General features: G+C 36.4%; 1 protein-coding gene across 1 annotated transcript in view; it reads left to right on the top strand.

The window, feature by feature from the left end:
• Positions 1-25,841, top strand: part of Mapmodulin (acidic leucine-rich nuclear phosphoprotein 32 mapmodulin) — a 201,675-nt gene extending 175,834 nt beyond the window's left edge. The window contains exons 7-8 of the mRNA XM_090411838.1: positions 956-1,016; positions 24,896-25,841. Coding sequence (XP_090267964.1) covers positions 956-1,016; positions 24,896-24,954 — 120 coding nt within the window. The 3' untranslated portion in view covers positions 24,955-25,841. The remainder of the gene's footprint in view (positions 1-955; positions 1,017-24,895) is intronic.
• Positions 25,842-26,107: the final 266 nt, after the last annotated feature.

Below are 26,107 nucleotides of genomic sequence, written 5' to 3'. Positions count from 1 at the left end.
CTTAAATTATTCCCATTCTTTTTAATGTACAAATTTGAACAGCATTGGCTCATGTAAAGAATACAACTGGGTTAAATTCCATCATGGTTGGAAATTAATGTGAATTTGTGTTAAATCTGTGTCCTACAAGTTTTGAATGTGGGTTAGTCCTAACTATCATGCTCTTTAGACACATCCCATGTGATTTTCTAATAAGGCGTTCTGAAAGATATTGCTTACAAAAACAGTCCTTGAATTATTCTTATTATGTGATACATCCAAGGAGTTCAAGGACTTGTTGTGGGAAAGGAGAGCACCCTAAACTCCACAAACCACTGTGTACACTATTTAATATTCCATCTGCATAGTCTGCCATCTACTGCCCGCCAGTAGTATTTTTAAGTATTTGGTCTGTTAACTGTCTCTTCTCTGACCAGTTTTCTTGTATGTAGAATGAAAAACTTGAGTTTCTGGAAGGAACCCCTGCTAGTTTCCATATAACATTGGCTATTTTCATCTTCAATTGAAAAAATTCATAAAGATGTCTTAGGGAAACAAACAAAAAAATAATAATACAGCATAAGGTGAACAAACACTAGCTAGGTTCTTGCAGAAGAATATCCAGAGACAGTTCAGATAGCTTTGGATGCCAGTGAATATGCCAAATGCAATGATGTATTTTGGAAAACAAAGATTGTTTTATGAAGGGGAAGGAGAGAACCAAATTAGTCTCTTATGAATGCATTTTTATCTGCTTTGGCAGTTTCATTTGTGTGATAATTTACTATACATTATTTCATTTATTTATAGTTTTAGCAAGTGTATGTGTGTGCATAAACTGTGATATGTTTAAAAAATTCTGAAAATTTTTATTTTTTATATCTTAAAGGAACAATTATTTTAGTTTTCAGTAATTCTAAAAACTCTTATTGAAATAAAGATTTTTTTTTTTTTTTTTTCATTATTATTATTTCAGGAGGATAGTGAAGGAGAAGATTATAATGGGGACGGAAAAGATGATAATAAAGAACAGGACGGTAATGAAACTAATTTTTGTTTATCTTTCTTTCTTTCTTTAAAATTATGGTAAAAGTAGCAGCATCTACTTTTAATGAAATTTTATTTAATTAAGCCAGTATTTTATCTTATTCATCAAGGTATTTCATATGCATAAAGGCAAGAATACACATGGATGCAAGCTCAAGGTAGATAAACAATAGACTGAAAACTCAATGGTGTAAGTCTTAAATCCTAATTGGCACTCTGTGTACTGTAGATCGATCTTGATATTTGGACTGATGGCCTCATGATAATTGGATTTTTGGTAATGTAAATTAGCCACATTTAGTTAAGTTAGAGCAGTCTTGTAGAGTTATGGCAGATTCCAAAAACAGTCTGTGATTTAAATCTGCATAATAAAGACTTTTGACCACTGAATATTATCCAAGTCAGTAGCATGGTCTGCAAACCCTGAGCAACCATAATGTAAATACCAGACAATTTTAAGTTTCCCAAGGTTAAATGTTGGCAGTTTTTCCCAGTTTGATTTAAAAAAAAAAAAAAAGTATGCTACTTTTGTAGGAGCAGGGAATCCTGCATATTCCAGGATAAATTAAATGATGGTGGACACATAATATAGTCAATTTTAATAAAGCTTGAAGGAAGTTTCTAAGGTAAGTTCGACTTTTGCCCTAGAGTGGATTATTTGCGATTGGGCTTGGGAAAGATTTGGGAAAATAGTATATAATTGTTTTTGTTGGTAGTTGAGAGGGAGACCCTTGGCTATGAAAGCATGAGTATGGCTGATTTCATTGGTGAAACTGATGTGGTCTGAACAAATGAATCGAGTCCTATTAGCTTAAAGATATTATTACATGCATGCAGATTTAATTTAGAGAGAGTGTTTTGGAATCTGCCACACTTCTATAACATTCTTCCAACTGAAATAAATGTGGCTGGTTTACACTATCAAGAATTTGGGAATCTGTTATTATGAGCTCTGGCTGAAGAAAGTACCAGTTGGGACTGTAGGATTATGTCATATAATACTTTTTTTTTTAATGGTAATTTCATACATGAAAGGCTGTTCAACTTTCATTTAATATCACATTTGAACATTTGTAGATTGTACTCTTTAAGAAATACATAAGAAAAAAACAGGGAGATTGTTCCACAAGATAACAGTAGATGGGCAGAAGAAAGAAAAACAGAAAGGAGGGAGAAAAAAAGATTTGTTCTGCGAGTTTGGAGTGAACCGAGAAGTATTGTTGAAGTGCTACTGTAGCTGTATTAACAAATTTAGAGAGGAATGGAGGTTGAAAGTTTTTTCACTTGATTATATATTATAAATTAAAGATGCCAAGAAATTGTATTCTTGGTTTCATCCTTGATCCAAGTATAAACAAACAAAGTTGGCACATGAAGTAACTTCATGCCTGGGCTACTTGTATGTAGAGGCTAATGACTTCTCATCAGTTGCCTTACTATCCCATAATGCATAGCATTATTGAGAATATAATTTACAAGAATATAATTTCTTGGCATCTTTAATTTATAATATAACCATGTGAAAAAACATTCAGTATCTGTCTCTAATCCAGAGTATTTTAGTAATAAGGTATGATACCTTTTGGTTACTTGTATGAGGTGTGACAGTTTAATTCCCAGAATGCACTTGTAAAAAAAAAAAAAACTATGTTCGAAACTATGCATTAGTGGCTACTTTGAAGTGGTCCCCTTGTGCATTTATACACTGGTTTAAATGGTGTTCCCATTTGTGGAAACAGGCTTGGAACTCTTTTTCTCGAATACTCTTGAGTTCCTTTATCACATGCTAGATATCTGCCATGTCAGAAAAGCTTTGTCCTTTTAGTGCAGTCTTTAGTTTTGGAAATAGCCAGAGATCACAGGGAGCTAAGTCACGTGAATAAGCAGGATGGCCTAATTCAGTAATCGATTTTTTTGGCCAGAAACTCTCTCTCTCACAATGAGCACATTATGGCTTAGCACATTGTCGTGATGGATGATCCACTTTTTCTCGTAATCTTTTCAGCACATCAAAATAGCATTGTTGGTTGACTGTTTGTCCTTGATCAATAAATTCATAGTGGATTATCCCCTTGTGATCAAAGAAACACACCAGCATGGTCATGAACTGTGAACGTGACATGCGATCTTTTTTCAGAATGGTGAACTCAGGGTTTTCCACTGAATGCTCTGGAGTTTCGGAATCTTACTGGAAGTACCAGGTTTTGTCACCTGTAATTTCTCTTGGAAACATGCTTGTTTGCAAAAAGATCGCTCTCAACTTGAACCTGCCGCTGCTTCTGTTCGTCCATCAAGATCCGAGGCACAAACTTCACAGAAATCCTGTTTTTGTTTAGGAGTGTCCCTTATATTTAATACATTGGCTAACATAACTCACAAGGGGTATATATATATATATATATATTAGGGCATTATGGGCAAATATAGAAGGCAATTATGGCAGAATAAATGTGGAAAAATTATATACATACCTTGATTTTGGTTTAAAAGATGCCCTCTAAATCCAAGCTCTTGTTGAGGGGGGGGGGAAGAGGGAAAGAACATGGGGATGTACTTGAGACCCATGTTCTTTCCCTCTCCCCCCCCCCCCCTTCAACTAGAGCTTGGATTTAGAAGGCATCTTTTAAACCAAAATCAAGGTATGTATATAATTTTTCCACATTTATTCTGCTATAATTGCCTTCTATACTCGCCCATAATGCCCTAATATATATATATATATATATATATACACCCCTTTTGAGTTATGTTAGCCAATGTATTAAATATAAGGGACACTCCTAAACAAAAACAGGCTAATATAGCCGTTAATTATATTAATAATGTTTATGAGGAGTAGCATGGGAATTTCCCAGAATTTATACTTAACTTCACAGAAATCTTTTGCATACCCAATTTTTCAGTTAAAATTATCCTGACTGTTTCTAGATTCATTTGCAATTCATCAGTTATTAATCGCACACTTAATTGCCTGTCAGACCATACCAAATCTCGCACTCTTTTCGCATTTGCATCCATCATTTTTGTGTTTGGCTGCCCACTTCTGGGGGTCATCATTCACATCTTCTTGCCCACCTTTGAATCTCTTATGCTACTCAAAGACACTTGACTTTTTCAGAGCATCCACACCATATGCCACTTTCAACAGTCTCCAATGTTTCAGTAGTAGTTTTACCAATTTTCACACAAAATTTGATGTCAACATACTGTTCCAAATTTCGATCACACATTTTTATACCAGTTTACACACAGATCTCTATTGTTCTTGCAATAGCCAACTAGCAAATAGCTCCATCCTCTTAATTCAGTGTGGCTTATAGTCAATTGCAGGGATAACAGGAGAGCAATCCCAGGCAGAGAAGTCCAACTCAATTTGGTTAACTCAGATAAGGCTAACCACCTGGGTATCAGTCATCTTTGCGCTTTAGTTTCAATTGGTCTTTTGGTTGTTCATCTATGACATGGCTGTCCAAAGCACTGACCGCAGACCATGGTGTGATTTTGTACAGCCCACCTGTGGGTTTTGATTTTCATGAGCAAAAAAAAAAAAAAATGACAATTTGAATCAAATGCATATTAGATATTTTAATTCTGTCACTAATCGATAATCTCGATGTTGATAATTTTATTTGGTGTTTTTACATCACTATATACCCACATGTTTTTCAAATATTAGATGTGTCAAAGAAGCGTTCTTACACTGTTTTGTTCCAATGTGCATGTCCGGGAACGTGAGCGCACGATTAGTGTGCAATTAGTGTTGTTCATTTGTTCAGCTTTCGAGGTTGTGTCACTGCTGCTCACCAAATCGCTGGATACACATTGTGATGCAGCCCTTGGATTACCTAAGGTTGGAGAGCCCTGATCTATGAGATTAGTGAAAAAGGAAAACTGATAGCATTTGGCTATATGATGATATAAAAGAGCTGAGGCATTTTCGCTGTGTCTCATACTGTCTATTTGTCTTTTCTTTCCCTAATACTATCAGGCTCTCTTGCATCCCTATACTAATTACTCTAGGCCTATGATGAGCACCCCTTTACTTTTTCACCTCAATAAAGGTCAAAACTGGTCTGTGTAGTGGCCCTTAATGCATTGCATTATGGGATACTAAGGCAATTGATGTGAAGTCATTAGCCTCTATATACAAGTAGCCCAGTTGTGAAGTTACTTCACATGCAAACTTTCTTTGTTTACATTGGATAAAGAATGAAACCAAGAATATAATTTTTTGTGTCTTCATCTTTATTTTTGCATGGATCATTAATTATCCTAATAGCTCTCTTCTGTACTATCAAGCATTTTAAGATACTTAGAAGTACCACTTCAAATATCAGAACAATCTTCAGTGATTGACCAGATCTGTGATTAGCCAGTATTTTTAGCATATTTCTGCCAAAGAAGGATTGATGACTAAAGTTACATAAGATCTCTCTCATTGGTTGTTCCTTCATTAAGAGAAATCTTTTTTCAGAAATCTGGGTATTGTCAAAAATAAGTGAATGAAAAAGTTGTTTTTCTTATTTTGCAGGAAATAGGACAGAATTAACTTTACTGGCATTCAATTAAATAAGGTTATCAGAACCTATACAGGAATGCTTTGAAGAGCAGAATTTAAGGCTGTAGAAGTTATTAGCACAGTATAGTGTCTTCAGCAAAACTGTGGATTGGATTTTCAGTCAAACGTAGAAGTGAGGTTCTGTATAAAAGGAGAGTTGGTGTAAGGTTAAAGTGTCATAGAACACTAGCATAAGTTGAAAAGATTGAGGATAAAAATCAGTCCACAAATGTGCATCCATAACCTGACAAGCCACTTACAGAAGACGTGGAAGCTTACTTAACAGTCCTTTCTACCAAATGGAAGCAGATACCTTATAAACCTCAAAAGTAGCCACTTGAGATTGCCCACATTTTTCCATGGTATTTATCCAAAGGTAGGTGATATAAACAAGAAATTTCCATATTAAGTGACAGTGGTTGAATCCATACCGATGATTATTTATTAGTTGGTAGGCTTCAAGGCATGATGAAAACCATGGATGAAATATTGGATAACAGAGAAAGGACCACGGCTAGGGCGTCCCCCCGTAAGTGACAAGCAGTTCTGTCTCCTGAGGACTGTGAGAAGTGGGCTAGGACTACTGAACCAAGGATGGGTTCGGCTAAAGAAGCGAGTCCAACAGAAAGAGAGTGTGTGTGTGTAAAGTAAGAATCGGGTCGCTGAATGTGGGTACGATGAATTAGAAGAGTAGGGAGATAGTGGACATGATGAGAAGAAGGAAGCTGAAGATCTTATGCATGCAGGAGACCAGGTGGAAGGGCAATAAAGCAAAGGAGCTGGCAGAGGGATATAAACTGTTTTATAGCAGTGTGAATGAGAAGGGGAGAAACGGAGTTGGAATTATCATCGATAAGGAGCTGAAGGGTGGACTCTGCGAGGTGTGCTGGATGAATGATCGGATTATGAACGTTAAGCTTGAGATGGGAGGAAGTGTGGCTATGCCCCCACAAGTAGGTTGTGATGAGGAGGAGAAAGAGACATTCTGGAGAGAACTTGACCAAGTAGTAATGGGAATCCCTGATGGTGAGAGAGTGATCGTCGGAGCAGATCTGAATGGGCATGTAGGAAGACGACGAAGCGGTGAAGAAAGGGTACATGGGGGTTGGAGTAGTAGTGAAAGAAATGAAGAAGGTAAAAGAATCATAGAATATGCTGTGGCCTTTGATCTGGCTATAGATAACACGTGATTCAAGAAGAGAGTTGGGTACCTGATAACCTATAAGAGCAGGGATAGAATGAGTCAGATTGACTATATTATGTGCCATAGGAAACATCTGAAGGAGGAGAAAAACTGTAAAGTGATTAATGGAGAAAGTGTAGTGGAATGCACAGGTTGGTTGTGGTAGACTGTGATATAAAAGGGAAAAGAAGAATAGACGGAAGTGGCAGATACAGAGGAGAATAAAGTGGTGGAAATTGGAAGAGGAATGCCCAAGGAATAAGTTTAAAGAAAAGGTATTGAAAGAAATTAAGTTACCAGAGGATGTGGAAAAATGGTGGTAAGTTAATAGTTGGAATATTAGAAAAATTGGAGAACAGGTGCTTGGTATAACATCAGGAAAGGGACCGCCTGAGGATAAGGAGGCATGGTGGTGGAATGAGGAGGTGCAGTTGGAGATCAAGGAAAAGAAAGATGCAAAGAAAAAATGGGACATGACTGAAACTAGAGCCGACAAGGAGGCATATAGATTAGCGAAGAAAAATGCAAAGAGAGCTGTGGCAAGGGCAAAAGCGAGGGCAGTTGATGAGGTTTATGAAGAACTGGAGAGAAACGGTGGTGAAGCTCAGTTGTTGAGAATAGCGAAAGCCAGAAATAAGGCCTCGAAAGACACAATATCAATCAAGCAGATAAAGGATGCCTCAGAAGTAGTATTACAAGAGGAGGATAAAATCGGAGGAAGATGGAAAGAATATTTCCGAAAACTACTAAATGAGGAGAATTGGAGAGAGAAGTGTGAGGATGGAGAGGCAAACGAGAGACCAGTGCAACACATAAGTAGAAAGGAAGTGGATTGGGTACTGAGAAAAATGAAGAACGGAAAGGCTGTGGGGGAAGACCAGATACCTGGGGAAGTGTGGAAAAATTTGGGCAGTGAGGGCATGGATATGTTATGGGATCTGATGAGGAAAATAGTCAAACAGGAAAAGATACCAGAGGAATGGAGGAAAAGTATTCTCGTCCCAGTCTACAAAGGAAGAGGAGATGTTCAAGACTGGCAATTTAGAGGGATCAAGCTGATGTCACACACATTGAAGATATGGGAAAGAGTAATTGAAGGGAGAATACGGCAGGAAACGAAAATTGGTGAGGAGCAGTTTGGATTTATGCCAGGAAGAGGGACGACGGATGCGATATTTGCTCTAAGGCGATTGATGGAGAAATATAGAGAGATGTAAGTGGAGCTGCACATGGTGTTTATAGACCTGGAAAAGGCATACGACAGAGTGGCCAGGCCAGGAGGTATGGAGGTGTATGAGGAAGAAGGGGCCGTCGGAGAAGTACGTGAGGTTGGTGAAGGAGATGTGTGAGGGAACAGAAACTCAGGTCAGGTCTAGTGTCGGCATGACAGAAGGGTTTCCCCATTTTCTTAGGGCTACACCAAGGGTCAGTTCTGAGCCCCTACCTCTTTGACCTGGTCATGGATGTACTAGTAGAAGATGTCAAGAAGGAGGCACCATGGAACATGCTGTTTGCCGACGACATTGTTCTATGCGAATCATCCTGAGAGAAGTTTGAAAATACCCTGGAAGAGTGGAGAAAGATATTGGAGGAGAGAGGCATGAAAATTAACTGGGAGAAGACTGAATATATATCAACGGGAAATGACGAGGATATGATCATACGACTTCAGGGTGAAAGGCTAATTTCAGGGAAGAAATTCAAGTACCTTGGGTCGGTCTTCAAGAGGAATGGTGACCTGGATGAGGAAATACAGCACTGAATTAACAAAGGCACAGCAGAGGAAGATGGAGGTAGCGGAGATGCGGATGTTGAGATGGATGAGTGGTGTGACAAAGAAGGACAGGATAAGGAATAATAAACGAGTGGAGTTATGGAGTTGGAGGGAAGGAGGAAAAGGGGCAGGCCCAAGCTCAGGTGGAGGGATAAGGTGACAGAGGATCTTAGGGAGAAAGTATGGAGTCTGAAGGACGCCCTGAACCAGAGAACTTGGAAGAGGAAGGTTAAAGATCAGTGCGCTGACCCCGTTTAACATGGGATAAGGCATAGTGAAAGAAGAAGAAGGCTTCAAGGCATCATAGAAGTTGAGGGTTAATGGTTTTTTTCATTACTTTAGAAGAATGCAATATGAGGGAAATCAATTGGTAATTTTATTGCAAAGATTTGTCTTCTTTCTGTTTCATAAGAATGGTTGAATATGGACTGATATCTAAGCTGCAGAAAAAATGCTAATATAATTATTTATGTAGTATTTATGATCATACAATGGCTGTGATCCATATAGGCATTCTATGAAACCAGTATAATACTAGTAATTGTAATGTAAATTTTTGTCTGTAAATTGTGTATATTCTCTGGCTGATTTACCTCTATGTGAGATGAATAACCAGAGTTTCTGGGAGAAAAAACATCCCTGCCACTAATATAATAACAGGAAATTAAAAAGCAACATACAACATCTGGAGAAATAACATCATTATAGTACGCCCACAGATACGAGACCCTTCGACACTTCTGCTCATCCCAAGAAGGAGAATCCATTCCATTAATAGGGTAATCAATCCGTGTTCTGCAACAACAAAAACCAAGCTACTACTATTATAGCAACAGACAAGATAGCACACGATTTCGTGTGTTGTGACCAATTCATACATCTTTCATTTCTTTCTCCCCTTTGGCATGAATCGACTATTCTTGGCAAGTCGCCAAGCAAAGCTCTCGTAAGTGTGAGCATACTATACTAGGGGACTTTTTTATATCCAGTTTGGGAATTTTGTCTGTCTTTTTAATGGAAAAATTCAAGGAGGGATTGAATATTGTTTGTTTGGAATGATAAGAGAACTTACCAAGATAGTTTGTAAAATTTCTGGAAAAGTTAGAAACCAGGAGGTTGGTGAGAAATAAGAAGTCCCATCGAATGGTAAATGAAACATTTCTTGTGTCTTTTCTTCTCTCCATGTGAATTTGTGCAAGTCTTTATATTGAAACATGGTATTAGTGATGACTAGTTTGTCTGGACAGAAATCTAGCAGGTCAACATCAAATTCCTGTCTTTACCTACACGTGTGTAGAGGCTTAAGTGCTGTGAGGACATCATGGTGGAGGCTTAATGGATTTTTTACAACACTCAAAAAGAATTAAAATGGAATTTAATACTTCCTATATTTCGTCCTAGTCACTAGGACATCTACAGGGATTACAAAAACAATTAATGCAACATATACACAAATAACAAACAATACTGAGCCCAACCACGTGGGTGACACTAAAGTCCTATCTAGGTAGAGCGCCGTCTAAGGGCAGTAGTAGGTGGCCTGGAATGTAAGGTGGGAACTCTGGTGATGAGTGTTTCCCAAATCTTCGGAAGCTTAATGCAACCGTATTTATTGAGATTTGGTTGGTTTTTGAGAGCTGCTGCTGCTTCTAAGAAAAGTCTCTCTTTCTTGAATTTGCTGTGGTGGAGCATAGTGGTTTTCTTCCTTGATATCCTGTGGGTGGTGTCCAGAACATGGTCAGCCAAGCCTGAATGCCATAGTTGTGTTTGAAGATGCAAGACTTGTGTTCCTCTAGACGGATGGATGCTGATCTGCCTGTCTGTCCAAAGTACGCCAGCTTACAGGAACAGGGTACTTTGTAAACTCCAGGCAGAGAGAGAGAGAGAAGGGGGAGCTGATCTTTCGTAGAACGGATAAGGATAGCAAGTTTGCGGTGGGGCTTATATGCTGTGTGTAGGTTGTACTGTTTTAGTATCTTGGCTATTTTTTCGGATGTGCCACGGATGTAGGGTATGGTGATGGCATTTTTAAAATCTTGTTGACGAGAAGGACGGGGAAATGGGGGAGGAGATGATTATTTTTTTGATAATGTGATCGCTGTAGCCATTGGAGAGGAAAGTGCTGTGTATGTGGTTAAGCTCAGTAGTGAGGGTGGTTCCACTAGAACAAAGATTGTGGGCTCTCTTGGTAAGAGTTTTAATAATGCCATATTGTTGAGAGGGGTGGTGATGGGAGAGTTTGTGAATGTATCTGCCTGTGTGTGTGGGTTTTCTGTATATGGTGAAGGTAAGTGTATCATTAGGCAGGCGTGTGACTAAGGTGTCTAGGAAGGGTAAACAATTGTTCTTTTCCTTTTTCATAGTGAACTGGATTCTTGGATGTAGACTATTGAGATGACTGAGGAAGGAGTCTAACATGTCTGGGCCATGAGGCCAAATAGAGAACACATCATCTACATATCTTAGTCAGATAGAAGGCTTGAGTGGGGCTGAGTCTATGGCTCGTTTTTCGAAATCTTCCATATAGAAATTGGCAGGGGGGTGAGAGGCGGAACCCATGGCAGTTCCCTCTATCTGCTTGTAGATTTTGTTGTTCCAAGAGAAATGCCCAGAGTTAATGGCAAAGGAAAAGAGATCTAAGATGTCAGAGGGAAAAACGTTTTCTAAGAGAGATAAGGTATCAATTAAGGGAATATTGGTAAACAAAGAGGAGATATCAAAGCTTACCAATATGTCTGTCTTATTCGAGGTTAAATTTTCTGTGAGGGCTTTAAAGTGGGCTTTGAGTGTTGTAAAAAATCCATTAAGCCTCCAACATGATGTCCTCACAGCACTTAGGCCTCTACACACGTGTAGGTAAAGACAGGAATTTGATGTTGACCTGCTAGATTTCTGTCCAGACAAACTAGTCATCACTAATACCATGTTTCAATATAAAGACTTGCACAAATTCACATGGAGAGAAGAAAAGACACAAGAAATGTTTCATTTACCATTCGATGGGACTTCTTATTTCTCACCAACCTCCTGGTTTCTAACTTTTCCAGAAATTTTACAAACTATCTTGGTAAGTTGTAAAAAATCCATTAAGCCTCCAACATGCTGTCTTTACCTAATTAGAGTAACAAATACTTTTGCTAACCTTTTTTTCTCTCATTCTGTTTTAAGTGATCATACCACTTCTGAGATTAGCTCTGTTCATACCATCCTGAATGCTAACAGTATAGAGTTCCTTCCTCATACCCCAATTTTTAATATGATTTTGCCATTAATGCCATCTCTGCTTATTCCTGTAATATTTCTTAGAACTCTCATGTCTGTGGTCTTCGGTCTTTGATCAAGTGTTTTATTTCTAATCCAGTTCCCAGATCTATAAGTTAAAATTGCTATTGCCTGAATATAACATATAATATTTATTTAGCAGATTATCACCCGCATTAGTCCTCTATGTCTTGGTAATGTCACTTATCTTGACATATATTTTTCTGCCCGTTTGATTTCTTTTCTGTTGATAGTTATGTTGATGTACTTATCTTCAGTTCTGCTGATGTCCCAGCAACATCCTGGTTCCCTGATTAAACCGCAGAGGAAGCCTTGTTTAACTGGTAATGATCTATCTAGCTTGAAATTTCATTATGTTGTACCATCATTTTATTTTTGGTTTACATTACAGAATGCAGTTTGGTTATCTAGTTTCAAATAGTCAGTCCATCCTCATTTGTTAAGTATCCAGTTATTTTGGGATGCACCACATGAAAGTGAGAATTTGTTTTTTTAAGGAGAACAAACCAGCACAAATCTGGTTTGTTCTCCTTCCAGTTATCTAGCTTTGATCCTTAATCAGCCTCAAAATAATGAAATAATTTGTTGGTTAAGTTGAGCGAGAATGACCAAGTAACAGTGCTATTATTTGTGGTATGGCAATGTGGCCATTGAAGGGCAGCAAACAATTACTTCAGTAGTTGAAATGAATTAATTTAAAAGTTAACTTAAGTTACAGAAGAGTTGATTAGGTAATTAAATGTAATGATGAATAATCATAAACTCTATTATTCATTAGCTATAAAAGATACTTATAAAAAGAGCTTCTGTCAGATAAATTCCGTTAAATATACTTATCTTAAACCGGAATTTATAAGCTTATTAAGAAATTAATTCAGAAACATTAGAGTAAGCTGCAGAATAGATATGAGATATGTTCAAGCAGTTATTTTGAATTAGTATAGGGAATACTGATTAAAGAAGTCCTCCAAGGATTTTGTGAATGTTCTTTAAACTTTATGAAAATAAACTTTGTTTTTAAAAGGCCTGTGTGTTCAAAACCTGTCAATGAACTCATTCTCTGAAAAGGACATGATTTTGCTATAGTCCCTTAAAAAAAAAAAAAAAAAAAAAAAATCCTTATTTAGATTTCCATTTCCTGGTTAACATCAAATGGAACCTTAGTCATATATCCAGTGAAAAGGCTAATTCTCTCCCCTAGAAGAGTTGCTTGTATGCTACTTAAAGCCAAGCTTCCTCCTTCCAACATATCTACTTCTGAAAAGAAAGTGTTACATTTCTTAAGAAGCAACAGTCACCTTGTTTGTTTCATGTTCTTTCTTGTCTTTTTTCTTCAGAAAAGATGGAGTGAGGAAGCCTGTTCCAGAGAAAAGAGGTAGATGCAATGAAAGAGAAGGAGACAAAGGAAAAGCAACAGTAATTATGATTCTTCAAACTACAGAAGAAAAATTTCTCTTTTACTTTGAGAATACACCAACAGGCAACTGAAGAAATTAAATTCCCTTCTAGATTAGGTGATAAGTTTAGATGCAGACACTATAGAAAGGTTATAAACACATTTTGCAAGATCTCCTAGATTTTATGGTCTACCAAAAATTCACAAGACAGACATTCCTCTCCGTCCTATAGTTGACTGTATTGATTCATCTACTTATCGCATAGCCAAATATTTAGCGAAATTATTGAAATCACATATAGGCAAATCACACTCTTTTTTGAAAAACTCTTCGGATTTCTTAAATAAATTAAAAAATATCACATTACAACCTACTGATCTTATGGTGAGTTTCGATGTAGAATCTCTATATACTAATGTACCTCTCAATGAGACTTTACAATTACATGCTGACATCTTCCCACAAGATATAGTAAAATTATTCGATTTCGTGATGCACTGTGGATATTTCTTGTGTCAAAACAAATTCTACAACCAAGTGGAAGGAATGGCCATAAGAAGTCCACTTTCACCTGCTTTAGCCAACTTTTATTTGGAACATCTAGAAGACATCCTGTTTTCATCTATATTCCCTCAACCATCCTTTTGGGTTAGATATAGACATCTTTTCAGTGTGGCCTCACAACAGAGATTCCTTACCTTCCTTTTTAGCCAAAATCAATTCCTTACATCCTCATATTAATTTTTTGGAAATTGAAAAAGACAAGTTATCCTTTTTAGACATCCTCTTCATCTGCTCATCTTCAGGTATTCTAACAACAACAATTTACAGAAAACCCACGTTTACTGGCCGTTACATTCTCAATCTGCCCATCATCCTTACCAAAAAACAGGAATCATAAAATGTTTAATTCGACGAGCTAGTACTAATTGCTCAACTCCCCATGAATTACAGAAATAACTTTCAGCTATCAAACAGCACATGAAATTAAATGGCTTCTCCAAAAAAAACTACACAACATCTGTTTGAATCCTACAATCCAATCCAGAACAACAAAGAATCAATACATCAAATTCCAACTCCATATATTTCCAGGATTTCAGAACCAATTTCAAGAATTCTGAAGAAATATGATTTAACAGCCACTTATATCCATATTAACAAAATATCCACCTATTTCCCCTCTTTTAAAGATAAACGCTCAACTATGTCTCTGCCTGGTGATATCAAGTTCCTTGTAACTGCAATCTGTCGTACTTTGGACAAACAGGATGCTCTATAGAAAAAACAAGAACATCAATCATACATTCTTCACAACAAATCCAATAAGTCTGGATTGGCACAGCATGGGATAGAGATAAGCCACAACATTCTCTGGTCCAAGACTCTCCTACACAGATGTCGTTATAAATTCGAACGCCTATTCAAAGAGAGTGCTGAGGCCTTACTTCAACACCCTAACTTGAATCGAAATGACCGTATATCCTTGTCAAAAATATGGGAAAGTTTAATCCGGATAACACAATAAAAGTTTTAATTGAGACCTTTAATTCTTACATTAGTCTAATGTTATCTTTAATTGAATTTATAAATTAAGATTGTTATATGAAATTGGGAATTAATACCTATAATTTATTCATCACTCGATGAAATTTACTTCTCTTTAATGCTTAGCAATGTAACATCACAGCAGCTTGTTCTACTTTTGAATGATCAATTGTTTGTATTCCACCTTGTAAAAACTATTCCTATCAAGCCACTGAGGATAGTCTGTTGGTTTCAGACTGAAATATTTGGCAAACATTAAAATATTCTTGTGTTAATGTGTTTATAATTCTTAATTTGGGCTTTCTTGTATTTGTGTGGAATTGCTTTTCCAAAAGCTTTCATCTAACATTACCCACACAATTATACATGGGTAATCCTTAAAACACAATCCAAAGGCTCTTTACTCTGATGATTCAGTTCTTCATCTGAGTCAGTTTTCTATGCTGTGATGTTTAGCTAATTGCTACAACCTCAGAAAAATAATTTAAAACAATTGTTCAATTCCTCCTTTCTTCTCTGTCAGTTTGGTTCAATAATAAATTGGATCCAATTCCATATACAATAGACACTCACTGTAGTGAACCCCTAGGATCCAGAGAAATAGCTTTTATAAATGCTATAAGGTTGACTAAATTTTTGGGAAAAAATAATTCCTCCCTTTCATTCCCATGAAACAAAGGAAAGCATGGAAATTTGTACATTCACAAACAGAACAAAAAGAATTGGCAGACCAGACATAACACAGGCATGAAAAAGTACAAATGCAAACAATAGTATAAGCCTTATAAGAAAGAATTAGAAAAGTATGAAATTTTAAAATGAAAACAATCAAGGAAAGAAAGGAGTAGCAATACCATTTAACACCAAACATGAAGATAAACTTCTTGATTGGAAGGCAGTTTCAAGTACAGTTATGTGGGCAAAGTTCAAAATGGAGAAATGGACAGTGAAACTTATTTGTGCCTAAGGAAGTGAAGGAATTTTTTGAGTCATTAGAGAAGGCATGAAGAAAATGAAAAAAGAAAGCGATCCTTGCTGGAGATCTAAACAGCAGAGTAGAAAATGAATCCCACCAGGCTTATAGGAATGTTTCAGGAAAATTTCAAGAAAAGAGCATAGTTAATGATAATGGTAAGTATCTGCTCAGAATACAGACTAGTCATTATTAACACCATGTTCCAACATAAGAATGTGCACAAGTTCATATGGAGAGAAGTTGAAGAAATGAGAAAAGCTTCATTGACTATGTCATCATTGATATTGATATCTTCATACTTGTTTAGGATACAAGAGTGTACAGAGGATTTGAAATTGGAAGTGACTATCACTGGTGCTAAGTAGGATAAAAATGGATATCACATCAAAAATAACAGTATGTAAGAAAAGTTTTGAAAAGAATTACAGCTGTGCAGCTTTTCAGGTAAACTGTAGAATCAACTATACAAACATTATTGAAGGAAACATTAATTGATTCAGGTAAGGAGGTATATCATGAAGTTGTCTGCAAGGATAGAAAAATAACACTGTAGACACACAAGATATTAAAGAAGCAGTTCTGGACAAGACTAAAGCATACTGAAAGTTCCTAGCAATTAAGTCAGCAGGTGTCCTAAAATAATATAGACAAAAATGTAAGAGAGCCAAGCTGTGTGTAAAAGGAACTAAACAGAAGCCATGAGGTGACTTCTGTAAAAAAAAATAGGAAATATCAGGAAAATGGCAAAATGTTCTGGCAGTTATTGAAATGGTGGAAAACTGTAAAAGAAATCAAAGGTGATAAAGGAAGCATGAAAGTGAAGATAAGGATATCGTGTCTGGAGTGATTACTTTGAAAAACTATTAAACAAAACAAACAGTAGAAAATTTGCAAGAATAATGCAAACAGGAGTATATGTCAATACTTGAGGTAGAAATATCCATCAAAAACTTGAAATGTGGAACGGGAACTGGAATAGATGATATTAATCAAGAAATGTTTAAATAGCTACACTGCATAATTCAGAGGGCCTGGTCAGAAAGTCAAATTTCAGATGATTAGAGTAGAACTCTCATACTTCCCATCTATAAAAAAGAGAGAGAGAGGGAGGGAGGGAGAATAAAGCTAAATGTGAGAATTACAGAGGACTTTCTCTACTAAATATTCCAGGTAAGATTTGTGAAAAAGAATTTTTTAGAAGAGCAAGCTAAGGTGGGGGCCAAATAGAAGTTGTAAGATCAGATTTTCACTTTACAACAAATAGTTGCGAAATTATGGGAATATGACATGGATCTGTACTTAAATTTTGTAATCTGAATAAAGCATACAACAAGGTGCTTGCTGCAAAACTTTTCAAAACATTACATTTGTGTGGTGTTTTGAAAAGGAACGTTGTACAGAACAATACATAGTCTATATTAAGTCGTAAGTCAGCAGTTAGAATTGAAGGAAACATAGGAAGATGTGTAAAATCAGGAGTAAGACAAGAATGCACCTTATCTTCACTCTAATTTGTCATCATCTGTATGGATTGCATTATGAAAGAAAGTGATATTGATAATTGAAAATTATATCAGAATTGGAAATGTTAATCTTAGTTCTTTACTTTATGCAGCTGTTATACTTCTGAATAAATCCAATATACAAACCTGCAAGATTCTCTGACAAAATTGAATAACTGTTGTAATAAATTTGGCATGAAAATCAGCAATAAAAAGACAAGGACAATGAAAATAGTCAGAAACACTGAAAACACCAACTGTATCCTGAATGCTGAACAAATATTTCACCTATATGGGCACAATTTTTAGTAAAGATGGGAAATTAAATATGGAAATAGATAACAGAATTAGTAAAGCTGGTCTGGTTGAAGTCAGCTGAATAAATTTATGTGGAATAAGAAAGAAATTAGTCAAAACACTAAATTAGCTGTCTACAAGAATTGGGTGTGGCGTTTGAGGTCCAGAGCAGCATATCTTTGATCTGTCACTGAACTCATTGCTGCTTTGATGGAGGAATGGACATAAATTCACCTGATTATCTGCTACACATTGTAAAGTCTCCCTCAAAGGGTGCAGGAGGTGATCAAAGCCAAAGGTGGACATACCTGATATTAGGGTTCACCTGCTGGTATCAATTGTAAATTGTTAAATGGTGGCATTTGAATCAATTTTAACTTATGGATCTGAGAGCTAGGTTAGAAATAAAACACTTGATCAAAGACTGCAGACCTCTGATACAAGAGTTCTGAGAAACATTGGTAAACAGATGGCATGAATGGCACAATCATATAAAAAATGAAGATATTAGTAAGAAACTTGACATTGTTAGCATTTAAAAATGTGCAAGCAGAGCTTATCTAAGGTGGTGGTATATATTTGGGGAATATCTGGAAAGATAGCTCAAGTGCCTCCTCATAAATGTAATCTCCATACAGCCTTCCAACCAACACATCCAGCTGGCAACTTCTATTGATTCTCAAAAAAAAAATCACCATCTTCATCACCACCTTAGAATGTATAAAGTTCCGTGTTCCTGCAGCTTAACCTACTTTGGAGAGTCCAGTAGATCTTTAACATTCTGCCGGAACATTAAAAAAACAAACTCACAGACCTGTTTTACATAGTAGTTACTGCAGGTCTGTGAGACTGTTTTTAGAATCATCATCAGCTATGGACCCCCCCACACACACACCCTTTCCCAACCACAGTAAGTATGGCAGCATTAATTTACTAGATATCTAGGAAACATTAAAAAATAAATAAGCCTGAAATCAACTAATAAGAATTTACTAGTCTTATTAGTTGATTGATCAAAGCCTGCAGACTTCTGATACAAGAGTTCTGAGAAAGATTAGTAGAGTAAACAGATAGTACAATCATATTAAAAATGAAGATATTAGTAAGGAACTTGACATTGTATCTGACCTTAAATTTCATGATATCCAAATGCATAATTCATTGACGCTTTGCAAATTCTATCCATTTTATATGACTTACCCATGAAGGTTTTGTAAACCTATAGTACACTATCTACCAATAATTGTCTGGACACCTCTGTTATTTGAAGTTATGAAACATCCCAGGTTTGTTAACACAAAAACCAGTGTACAGATAGTGAGAAGCAGTATTTTATTGTTTGAATACAGGTGGTATAGCAACATGGAATGATGCTAAGTGACTTCGAGGGAGGTGCTGTGGGATGTCACATTGGTGGCATGTCTGTACATGCCATTGCTGCTCAACTGGAGCATCCAAAATCAACAGTTGGTGATGTTGTCAAAAAATGGAGATGTTCTGACATCGCTAGTGCAGGAAAACACTCAGGGTTCAATTTCAGTGGCTTCTGAAAATGACTGACAGGGACAGGAGGATGTTAAAATGGGTGGCATGCAAAAACAGGCTACAATCGGCACAGACCATCCATGATGAGTTCCAGAGTGCCAGTAACACCATGGTTAGCTCTAATACTGTATGAAAAGAACTCTGTTTACTGGGTTGAGCATTGGTACATAAGCCAAATATCCCAACAACGAACAAAGTTGCTCACCTGGCCTGGTACAGAGAGAGAGCGTGTGAATGAACTGGACAATTGACCAATGGAAAACAGTACTCTGGAGCGATGAATCGATGTTTACCTGTTTCCAGTCTGGTGGCAGAGTGTGGATGTGGAGGCAGCCTGGTGAATGTTTGTTACCACCGTGTGTTTTACCTGCAGTAAATTTTAGCAATGGTGGAGTAATGGTGTCGGGTGCATTCAGCTAGTTTAGAGTGGGACTACTGGTCATTCTCTGTGGTTCCATGAAGACAGCTCGGTACCTTGATATTCTGGATAATCAGGTGCTGCCTACACTGTAGAACATTTATGGAGTGGTATGAAGAGATGGTTGTTAAATGACTGCCCAGGTCTGTGCAGAGTTCTGAACTCAACCCCATCAAATACCTGTGAGACAAATTGGAGTGGCATTTGAGGGTCCAGAGCAGCATTTCCTTGATCTGTCACTGAACTCAGTGCTGCTTTGATGGAGGAATGGACACAAATTCACCTGATGTCTGCTGTACATTGGTGGAAAGCCTCCCTCAAAGGGTGTGGTAGGTGATCAAAAGTATTGGCTTGGATCACCTGCTGGTATTAATTGTAAATTGCTAAAAGCAGCCTAGTGAATTATTGGTAGATAGTGTATATTTATACTGGGTGAGCTAGAATTTTTTTTATGTTTGTTAATTGTATTTTTTTTTTCATTTAATTTTTTTATATAGTCCGAAACATGGAACTTCTCAAGTTCCATGTTTCAGACTATGGGCGATGAAATTCATTTGCCACCTAAAAACAATTGAAAATGTCCATGAGTGTATCCACTCTCACAACCTGTTGGTTGGAGAGTGGATACACTCAGCCAAACCAGACTTTCTATTTATTATTATTATTATTATTACGTGACACCTCCAGGGAGTCCAAAGACTCATCGAGAGAGGGCATCTACTCTACAACTCTGTCTCCACCGCTGCTACCATCATCATCATCTACACCAACGCCATATACAGCTGACCACCACCACTAGTATTTCACAGACAATCACAAATATCCATGGCAGAATTCGAACCCATAGCCTTCTAGTTAGAGAGCGGATACTCTAACCATTCGACCAACCAGGCCGGCCTTATCTTCTTACAAATTGCATAATTTACTGGTTCCAACTAATGAGATCTAAATAAAGGTTGAAAATGGTCTAAGTAGTTGCTCTTCTCATAATGTATAGCTTTAAAAATATTTGCATTATGGGATACAAAGGCAATTAATGTGAAGTCATCAGTCTTCATATACTAATGGCCTAGTCATGAAAGATATTTTACATGCAAACTTTGTTTGCGTATGCTTGGATAAAGAATGTAAGAAAGGAAAAGAATATAATTTACTGTCATCCTTAACAGAGTTGTTATTATTACGTGATTAAATTCTGTTCTTTCTGTTGGTTTCATTCATAGGATGTGCATACAAATTACATTTTAGTTATAATTATTAATGTAAAGTAATATAATAAATTATATAAATGGTATGAGAATATAGATAAAATATCATCATCAAATTCCTAACATGTACCCTCAAGGGGTCTACAGGATATGATAGTACTACATGAAAAATTTACACCATTATTAACATCCTATTTACAATTTTCCTCGAAATCAGTCTGTTACTCGTCAAGACTCCAATATTATCATTATCAGATCTTGCATTCCTGTCATCTAAGGCACATTGAACCGTATCAATCCACCTATATCTTGGTCTTACTGTGGATCGTATTCCTGCCAACCTGGGAGAGAACACTTGTTTTGCTAATCTTTCCTCGCCCATTCTGTTTAAGTGACCATTGCACCTGAGATTATCTCAACGCATTCCTGGATGCCTACAATGTCAAGGTCTTTCCTAATATCCTCGTTTTTAATATGATATTGCCATTGATGCCATCTGTTCACGCCTCTAATCTTTCTCAGGACTCTCATATCTGCGGTCTCTAGTCTTTGGTCAAGTGTTTTACTTCTGACCCAAGTCTCAGTTCCATAAGTTAAAACCGGTTTGAACACTGTCTTCTATACAGCTAATTTAGTGTTCCGACCAATTTCTCTCTTATTCCATATGAATTTATTCAGTTGACTTCCCACCATACCAGCTTTGTTGATTCTGTTGTCTATTTCCATATTTAATTTACCATCTTCAATAAAAATCGTGCCTAAGTAGCTGAAATGTTTTACTTGTTCCACAGGTTCCCCATTCACAACACAGTTGACATTTTCAGCAATTCTACCTATTTTCATTTTCTTCGTCTTTTTATTGCTGACCTTCATACCATATCTATTACAACATTTATTCAATTTAGTCAGGGAATCTTGATACTTGTAGCGGATTTATTTAGAAGTATAACATCGTCAGCATAAAGCAAAGAGCTGACATTAACATCTCCAATTCTGATATCATGTTTAATACCACTTTCCTTCATAATGTACATCCTTGTCTCACACCAGATTTAATATTAAGCCATCTTCCTGTAGTTCAATTCTAACTGCCGACTTACAACTCAAATACAGACTAAGTATTGCTTGATATAATGCCCCATTGACACCATATAACTGTAGTGTATTAAATAGCTGCTCTCATTTCACCTTGTCATATGCCTTTTCCAGATCGATAAAATTTAAATACAGATCTTAGTTATATTCCCATGCTTTCTCAACTATTTGTCGTAAAGTGAATATCTGATCCTGACAGCCTCTATTTAGCCTAAATCCAGCTTGTTCTTCACCAAGCTTTTCTTCCATAATTCTTCTCAACCGTTTCTCAAAGTATACTCGCATAGATCTTGCCTGGAACACTCAGTAGGGAAATACCTCTGTAATTCTCACATTCAGTTTTATTTCCCTCTTTTATGAATGGGTACTGTTAGAGCTCTACTCCAATCATCGGGAATTCGGCCCTCTGTCCAGGCTTTCTGAACTATGCAGTGCAGCCACTATAAGACTTTTATACCACCATACTTCAGCATTTCTGGTCGAATATCATCTACTCCTGCTGACTTTCCACATTTCAAGCCTTTGATGGCTTTTTCTACTTCAAGTATGGATATGTATTCCTGACTGTATGCCTGTTGAGTGTTTTTTTTTACCACTGTGCTAGCACTGCTTGTTTCATTTAGCAATTTTTTGAAGTAATTACTCCATACTTCAAGGATATCATTTTCTCCCGTTTTCATGTCACCTTTATCATCTCTAACTCCTTTTACAGCACTCTTTCCTCCATTTCTAAGCTTCTTCAACAACCTCCAGAATATCTTTACACCTTCTTGATATTTATTTTCTATATTCTTGCCAAAGTCCTCCCATGACTTTTGTTTGGCTAGTTTTACACAGTGTTTAGCATTCTTACATTTGTCTCTGTATTCTCTAACAGCAAAAGCTGAATTATTAGCCAGGAACCTTTGATATGCTTTCTTCTTTTCCTTCACTGCCTCTTTAACTTCCTGTGTCCACCATGGAGTACTGTTTTTTTCTATCCTTGCAGACCACCTCACCACATGCCTCTCTGGCTGAATCAATCAGGGTTTTCTTCAAGGTTTGCCATTGAATCTCCAAGGTTTGGTTCCTGTTCTCAAACTCTTTCATTTTTTCTTCAATAATTTTTGTCTATTTTAGTCTACAGTTCACATCTGAGAGCTGCTCAACTTTTATTCACTTTAAAACTTTCTTACATGTTATTCTTTCCAATATGAAATTCAATTTTATCCTGCTCAAGACTAAATAGTGATCACTTCCAATTTCAAATCCTCTGTACACTCTGGTGTTTTGCACCAAGGAGAAAATATCACTATCGACAATAACATAGTCAATGAGACTTTTCTTATTCCTTGCTTCTTTCCATGTGAATTTGTGCATATTTTTATATTGGAACATGGTGTTAGTAATAACCAATCCATGTCCTGAGGAGAAATCCAACAAGTATTTGCCATTATTATTAGCTTTGCTCTTTTCTCCAAATTTTCCCAAAATATTTTTGTATGTCTGACAATCACTTCTTACTCGGCTATTTAGATCCCCAACATGGACCAACTTTTCCTTTTTCATTGTGTCAGTTGCCTTTTCTAAAGCATCAAAAAATTCCTCCACTCTTACCTTAGTAGAACCTTCACTGATACTAGCCCACATCACTCTACTTGAGACTGCCTGCCATTCAAGAAGATTAGCCTCGTATTTAGTGTTGAATACTATGGCTACCCCTTTTTTTCCTTGATTGTCATTGCCTGAATATAGCATTTTGTGTTTATTGCTCAGAAAGATCTCGCCAGTTTTTGTCTTTTTTGTTTCAGTCACCCCTATTATGTCGTGCTGGTACTTATCTAATTCCTCAGGTGGCTCCATTTCTTTGCCATTCAGGCTTCTTATGTTGATAGTACTGATCTTTAACTCTGGTGATGTTGAGTTGGGGTTGTGCTTTCAGATTTGTTCTAGTAGCTCACTTTTCGCTGTTCACCCTGGCTCCCTTGCGAAAACAATGGGGACCTTGTTTAACCGGATGACCCCCCAGCTGGCATGAAATTTGGTAGATAAAATATATATAAAACAAATACAGTTTGGCCATTTGACGTTCCTTATGAAATTATCAAGATGATTGGGCAGTGGATTTTTCTCTTCATACAACTCTTGATAACAGGCTGATAGCATGTTATCAAGAGCTGTTATTATTGGACTTTTAAGACCATGAGACTTTAGAATCTGTCCACCAGTTGCTTCATCCACCATCTTACCAGTGTTTTTCAGAAATTTTCTGCATCATGACATTCAACTTTGGAACTTTGAAAACTTTTAGACATGTAGATACTTGCGACAATTTTTTAAAAGAATTATCAGACACGTACCAAATAATTATGTTTTTGTTTATAATTTTCATTTTCATCTCTAGATGAGTTTTTTTGCATTTATGCATGAATTCACTTTTTTCTACTTCTGTTACTTTTTCTGGTCAAGATTTTACTCTCTCTACTCTAGCGCGCGCACACACACACACACACACACACTAAAAATTAAGAAAATGTATAGATACAAATACATGTATGAAGACACACAGAATCATAGGAACACTGTTATTTGGGACATTTTGCCAAGGGGGCCAGTGTCAGAAGGGTGGCAGTAACTGATATTTTATCAATTATTTAAATTGTCACACTGGAAAAAAAAAGTGTGTAGCTACAAATTTGCCAAGGGCACCAGTAAAATAGCTATGCCACACACATGCACTTCATAAACTGTCTGCCTTGTGGATGACTGCTGTTAGGTCATGTGTGAGTAACATGTGCATGATAAGTAAAAATTTTTATAACTCAAATTTTTGTCATAACCCTTTCAGGATAATTTCCCTAAGTCTGAATTTATGTAAATTTGAGACTGCCTATATATTGTAATGAAATTCAAGAGCATGATAAGTGCCACTTTAGCACTTTCTGTGTTGCAGGAAAATGCTATGTTTGTAAAGTTATGTTATTAAACTTCTCAGTTATCTGTCCTACCTCAGGTTTTAACTGGATGAAATTTATACTTAATATAAATACTTCAAAAAATCCTAAATATATTTAATTTTGTTTCATATTTCATCCTTTTTTTAACAGGAGATAATTCCCCTCGAGGTCAAAAAAGAAAACGAGAAAGTGATCCAGGAGATGACTGAATTGTCATCGTTGTTACCCATCAGATCATCTTTTCATGTGTGAGTGATATGTACAGTTATAGAGAGCATGACCTGTTGCCTTTAGCTCTTACTGTCCAGTTTCCAAGACAGTAGAAATTAAAGGAAATGAGGTTAGGCTATAAACTAAACCTCAAGGAGGAAGATATTGCCTTATAGTATTTATACTTGAAATTGTGCCTGATAAGTCCATTGTGTTTCATTTAAATATTTGCACTTTAAATGAAGTTTTTTTTCTTTTATTGTGCCTTTATCTATTTCAGGCAGAATTTGTCCCCCTGCAAATCATTTTCTAAAAATTCCAATAAGAAAATGTTTATTTTATTTCTGTGTTATATTAAATGCATAAAATTTTTTGAAATCAAATTTTATCCTTTAAAAGTTTATTACAAATAAACATATCTATTAAAGTTATATTTTATCTTAATGTAGTGCTTGACATATTTTATATTTTCACTGTACAGCTGTATAAATTTGGTTTGTGCAGGTAATAGTGTAAGATACATATTGCTATGTGTGTGCACATATGTATGTATGTATGCATGTGTGGGTAGGGTAGGGATGTCTCTGTGTATGTAGACTCATGCATAGGTACATGCATATGTAAAAGCATGTAAATACTTAATGAAATGCTTAAAAAGGATGCCATTTCTTACATCATTTTCTTATTGTTTATTTTTCTGAAACCATAATTCTTAGATCATATGCGAACTTAGATATTCTTCTTTAAAATGTGGGGATTATGTACAGTTGCTGCAATTATTATCCTCTGGAAAGTGGAATGGCAATATCATCCTTTAAAATAACATTTCATCCACACACCGAGCTTTGTATTTTTTGCTGAGTTAATAAATTTTTTATGAACTCAATATTTCCAGTGTGATATCTCTTCCTGCATGAGCAAGTATCCTCAGATAACACAACTAAAGATGCAAATTGTTAATTTAAAAATTTTAAATCATCATAATCACATGCTTACGCTGTAAGTGACTGTCGGATTGAATGTTTATCCACTTCTAGTTGGGGTGAGAAGCAGAAATTTTGTATGTATAACTGGTAGGGAAGGACATTATAGTGCCAAACTTTTTGTATTTATGAGTCATAAGTTCATGACTGCTGTGTGGGCATTTGATTA

This window comes from Typopeltis vanoorti, chromosome 22, assembly GCF_054136105.1.
Source record: "Typopeltis vanoorti isolate ZY-2024b chromosome 22, IOZ_Tvanoo_1.0, whole genome shotgun sequence".
In the NCBI taxonomy this organism is placed as follows: Eukaryota; Metazoa; Arthropoda; class Arachnida; order Uropygi; family Thelyphonidae; genus Typopeltis; species Typopeltis vanoorti.
The sequence above is the reverse complement of the archived record's forward strand: the minus strand, read 5'-3'. Positions and strand labels throughout refer to the sequence as shown.